General features: G+C 46.6%; 1 protein-coding gene across 2 annotated transcripts in view; it reads right to left on the reverse strand.

Moving 5' to 3' along the window:
* The window catches only part of Lzic (leucine zipper and CTNNBIP1 domain containing), a 9,789-nt gene extending 5,118 nt beyond the window's left edge, over positions 1-4,671 (reverse strand). Inside the window, exons 1-4 of one of the 2 annotated variants that reach the window (XM_050153361.1) lie at positions 4,523-4,671; positions 3,287-3,395; positions 2,040-2,175; positions 1,405-1,503 (exon numbers count right to left, since the gene is read on the reverse strand). In XM_050153361.1, the coding sequence (XP_050009318.1) occupies positions 1,405-1,503; positions 2,040-2,175; positions 3,287-3,387 (336 nt within the window). In that variant the 5' untranslated portion in view covers positions 3,388-3,395; positions 4,523-4,671. Of the gene's footprint in view, positions 1-1,404; positions 1,504-2,039; positions 2,176-3,286; positions 3,396-4,146; positions 4,489-4,522 lie in introns of those variants that run through there. The other variant, XM_050153362.1, reaches the window with a different exon arrangement.
* Positions 4,672-4,887: the final 216 nt, after the last annotated feature.

Here is a 4,887-nt window from a genome sequence, read left to right on the forward strand (position 1 = left end):
TTTTTCCTTGTTCTTATTTCATGTGCATTGGTGTTTTGTCTGTATAAGTCTACAAGAGGGTGTTGGGTACCTCGGTATAGAGTTAGTGAGGGTTGTGAGTGGCCATGTGAGTGGTGGGAATTGAACACTTGTCTTCTGGAAGAACAGTCAGTGCTCTTAACTACAGAGCCATTGCTCCAGCCCCCAATAATCTCATCTTAATCTATGATGTTCCCCCGTGTGTGTATGTGCTCCTATGTGTATATAAGCGTGTCTGAGTCATGCTAGAGGTCAATTTTTGGGTATCTCACTGGCAAGAGCCCCAGGGAGCCTCTGGTCTCTGTCTCCCCAGTGCCAGGACCACTGTGTGTGCTGCTCACCTGGCATACTTTACCAAGTGGGTCATCTCTCCATTCCCTAAAGTTATGCTCTTACTATTCTACTGAATTACTTGTAGATGGAAATTACCTATTAGTCCGTAATTATATTCAAGTCCACGGAAAGACTTCTGGAAGTAAGAATTTATAAATAAAAATAAAATAAAAAAATAAAAAGAAAGAAAAGAAAGAGGCAGTGGAGGCACACACCTTTAATATCAACACTCGTGAGGCAGAGGCAGGCAGATTTCTGAGTTCTAGGCCAATATGGCCTACAGGACAGTCAGGGCTACAGAGCTCCTCTATGCAGCACAGAGATAAAGAAACCCTGTCTCAAAGAAAAAGAAAGAAACAAAAAGATACTGGACAAGCAGAAGAAATGGCTCCGTGATTAGGAACTGTGTGCTGCTCTGAGAGGACTCGAGTTCAATTCCCAGCATCCACTTCAGGCTGTTCACAACCTCCTGTAGTTCCAGGATATTTGATGCTTCTGGCCTCTGAGGGCAGATGCACAAATGTGCACATGTGCACTTACATACCAGCAAACATCACTCAAAACAATAGAAAAAAGCTGGGTGGTGGTGGTGCTCGCCTTTAATTCCAGCACTTGGGAGGCACAGGCCAGCCTGGTCTACAAGAGCTAGTTCCAGGACAGGCTCCAAAGCTACAGAGAAACCCTGTCTCGAAAAACCAAAAACAAATTAGAAAGAAATCTGAAGAAAAAAAAAAAAAGATTAACAGTGCATACCCAGGAACAATGCTGATGCTGAATTCCAAAGAGGATCTCGAGTTAGGGCCCCAGATATAAAGGACAAAATTCTAAGGTGGAGGCCAAGGGAAGTGGCTGGGGGTGATTTAAATAGCCACATGCTGTTAAAACATTCATTTATTATGAATTATAACTGTCCAAGGTACAAACTGTCAAGGACTTGAGGGCTGTGGCTCTAACACCGAGCAAATTGTAAACAGTAGGCTACTACAATCAGTACAGTCACGGGCTTGGAAGACAAACACACACAGCAACTGGATCAACGTGAAGGAACTTTACCTCTGCTAACCTTGTCCGAAGTTGACCTGGTTGTTTCTTTGCAAACAATCTGATGACTTCCGGTGTTTTAAAGGCCTGGCTGATAGCCGCCTGAATAGCCTGGAAACATAGGAACACAAAAACTAACCAAAAACATTCTACACAATTACATCTGCAATACTGGACTAATGAGTCTTAGTGATTGAGATCAGTTTCTTCCTTTCTTTTTTTTTCGAGACAGGGTTTCTCTGTAGCTTTTTTGGTTCCCATCCTGGAACTAGCTCTTGTAGCCCAGGCTGGCCTCGAACTCACAGAGATCTGCCTGCCTCTGCCTCCCGAGTGCTGGGATTGAAGGCGTGAGCCACCACCGCCCGGCTTGAGATCAGTTTCGATTTGCAATTTCTGAGCACATTAGTGGAGCCAAGCAGACACAAAATCTAGAAGCAATCTCGGAAACACAGCACTTTTTCTTTCTTCCTTTCCTTCACTTATTTATGTTTTATTTTGAGATGCTGGGAAATAATCTAGGGTCTTGTACTTGCTAGGCACGTACAGTACCACAGAGCTCGGTCCTTGGCCTTTCTATCTGAAATACACTCACAAAGAAGCAAACAACAAGCCATGCACAGAAGACTCGATTGGCCAATTCCTCTTACCAGCTGCATGCCGCTGAACTCATCTACCAAGGTCATATCTCCCGACATAATCTTCTTTAGGGAGTCGCTGAATTCACGCAGCTGCTCCAGAGTTTCCCTTTTAGTTTCTTCATATTCGTCGGCGTCAAGCTCCTCTCTGAAGCACAGTTTACATCAGAGTGCAGAAAACACGTCTAAGCCTGAAAACCTCGGTACTTGATCTAGAGCAAGGCTGAAGGGGAGTACCAGCTGGAGTGGCACATGTCCACAGAGTCGAGCTACTGGCATCTCCATTGTCTTTCACTGCGGCTGAACCCGGGGCTGAGTGTGTGTTATCTCCCCTTGCCCCAGGAGGCACGCTTAGGCACACAGTACCTTCTCCTAAAGAGACTAGTTGTATAACCTTGGGCAAGGCATGAACAGGGCCAAACCTCAGTTGTCTACACAACTTCAGATCACTATAGTGCCTTTTCCTAAGTGTTCATTAAGAAGAAAACACCTGGCGTCTATAGTAACGGTAAACGGTTGCTGTTAGCTTCAGTCTCATTAATGGCGGGAAGCACCTTGTGTGCCCACTGGCGAGAAGAGCGGCACACCTGTCAGCGGAGTAAAAGGCTATTTTTATTTACCAAACAAGCTGCTTATTAAATATTTACTACAAGTAATAAGAGCTCTACACGCTCAGCTACCATTTACGGGGCACTTCCTCTAGGCCAAGCACTACACTGTCTCTTTCATTTCCATATTTACAGCACCCTTGGGAGGCTATAAAAAACTACAATTAATAGCTTGTTTTCTTCTGCTTTATTGAAATGGGGTCTCATACAGTCAGGTTGGCCTGAAACTCACAATGTAGGCAAGAAGGACCTTGAGCTTCTGATTCTCCTGCATCCATCTCACACGTGCTGGGATATAGGAGTGTACAACCTCCCTCTCTTCCCTCCCTTCTTTGATGCTGGGAATTGAGTCCAAGCCTCTGGCGTATTAGGCGCCCACTCATCCGCAGAGGAACGCCACAGCCCAATCACAGCATTTTGAGCAATTAGCCAGGAGTTCATTCTAGACAGAGCTGTTTTAAATACTAAAGACAACGTAAGCTTAGCTATTTCCAGGAATATTTTAAGTCTTCCACATCCCAGGCTTTATGAGACGTTTACTTTTCCCACAGGCAGAATGCTGTAGAACACTACAGAGGAGACCAAAGTCACATCCGTGGAGCTTGAACTCTCCCTCGGACACAGAGTAATGACACATAATTATACTATTACCTGCATTCCTCCAGATCTTGTAATTGCTGCATCAGTCTATCCAACTGTTCCTCTAAATTCTGCTTTAATTTGCTTGTCTCTGTCTTTCCTCTGGAAGCCATTTTAATCACTATAAGAATGATAAACCCACATGGAGTACATTGGATTTGGTTACTTAAGACGACTGAACATATCAGTACAATTCAAAATTAAGAAAATATAAAACGCTGGGCGGTGGCAGTGGTGGCACACACCTTTAATCCTAGCACTTGGGAGGCAGGGGCGAGGGAACTCTGAGTTCAAGGCCAGCCTGGGCTACTGAGTGATTTCCAGGACAGCCAGTGCCACACCAAAACTAAAACCCAAACCAAACCAAAAAACAAAACTGAAGAGACCATAGTATGTCTAGGATTACAGGTATACGCCAACAGGCCCAGCCTTTTTCTTTTCTTTTTTTGCAGGAGATTGAACTCAGGGTCTCATTCTTGCCTAAGCAAGCACTCTACCATTAAGAAAATCCCCTGCCCAATATGTTTTTACTGTTTAATAGAAAAATCTGTCTCTCTCCTTTTGGGGGAAATGGGAAGAACCAGCATACTAGAGGTGTGCCCCCTACCGCCAGGCCACATCCCCAAGCCGCAATTCAGTCTCAAGAAACAAAGTTATTCTGAATAAATTTCAGGGAATACTGAGGCTTTTTAAAAAGCTTTAACCACACGCTACAGATTTATGACAGGAAGATTTAACTCACTGGCACCACCTAGTAATAAAGATAAGAGGTGCATTTTCTTCAAATCTGCAGAAATGGCCCTCCAGTACTGTCAGCTGGAGAGGAAAGGGACATTCATTCATGCTGATCGGGCTTCTCGGATTGCACAAACCGCCAACTTTGGAAGCTTTGAGTGTCGTCAGTTTGAGAAAAGCGTAATTGTTCATTGGGTTTACAAGGAGGCTCAAACGTCAAACCTCCGAGGGGTGGAGTTGGCTAGACCAAGGGAAACTATTAGTTTTATTTGCTATGTATGAACTTGGCCTACAGACGTCCAGATAACTTCCCCTTAAGCATAAGTAGCCTGTAACTGAAATACACTTTCCACTCCTAGGAAGACGCAACAGAGGGCGTTTAACTCCTGGACTGTGCCTTCTGTAGCTTTTTCTGAGGTTTCCTCTGATGAGGCCACAGCGCCCAAGAAACGCCTTGAGGAAAACTGTCCAACTCAGAAGCACGAAAGGCAAGGGCAAGGGCAGAAAGCACACCTTCTCAGGGTCGGAAGTGAGCAGCGCTCGACCCAGGACCACCGGGGACAGGAATCAGGCAAAGCGGCACCCTTGGCCGCCAAACTCCTCCCCGTGGACGAACTCGCAGCTCCGGTCCGCAGGTCCCGCGGAGGCCGGGTTCCCGCCGGGGCGCGGTGCTCAGCTGCTGTGGCGTGGGGTCCGACGCCTACGAAACTCTCGGTGTGTGATTGGGAACCGGACAACCTCCTTCTGCCCCGGCGTTGCCCGCCTGCCTCCGGCCAGCGGATCCCAGGGTTTGGATCCAAGCGCCCCGCCCCTGACGGCCCGGGCCGGGCGGACCAGGCCGGAGGAGCACTTCCGCTGGACGCGCGCACTTCCGGCTG

This window comes from Alexandromys fortis, unplaced genomic scaffold (assembly GCF_014885135.2).
Source record: "Alexandromys fortis isolate MF-2015 unplaced genomic scaffold, M_Fortis_MF-2015_v1.1 scaffold_88, whole genome shotgun sequence".
Classification (NCBI taxonomy): Eukaryota; Metazoa; Chordata; class Mammalia; order Rodentia; family Cricetidae; genus Alexandromys; species Alexandromys fortis.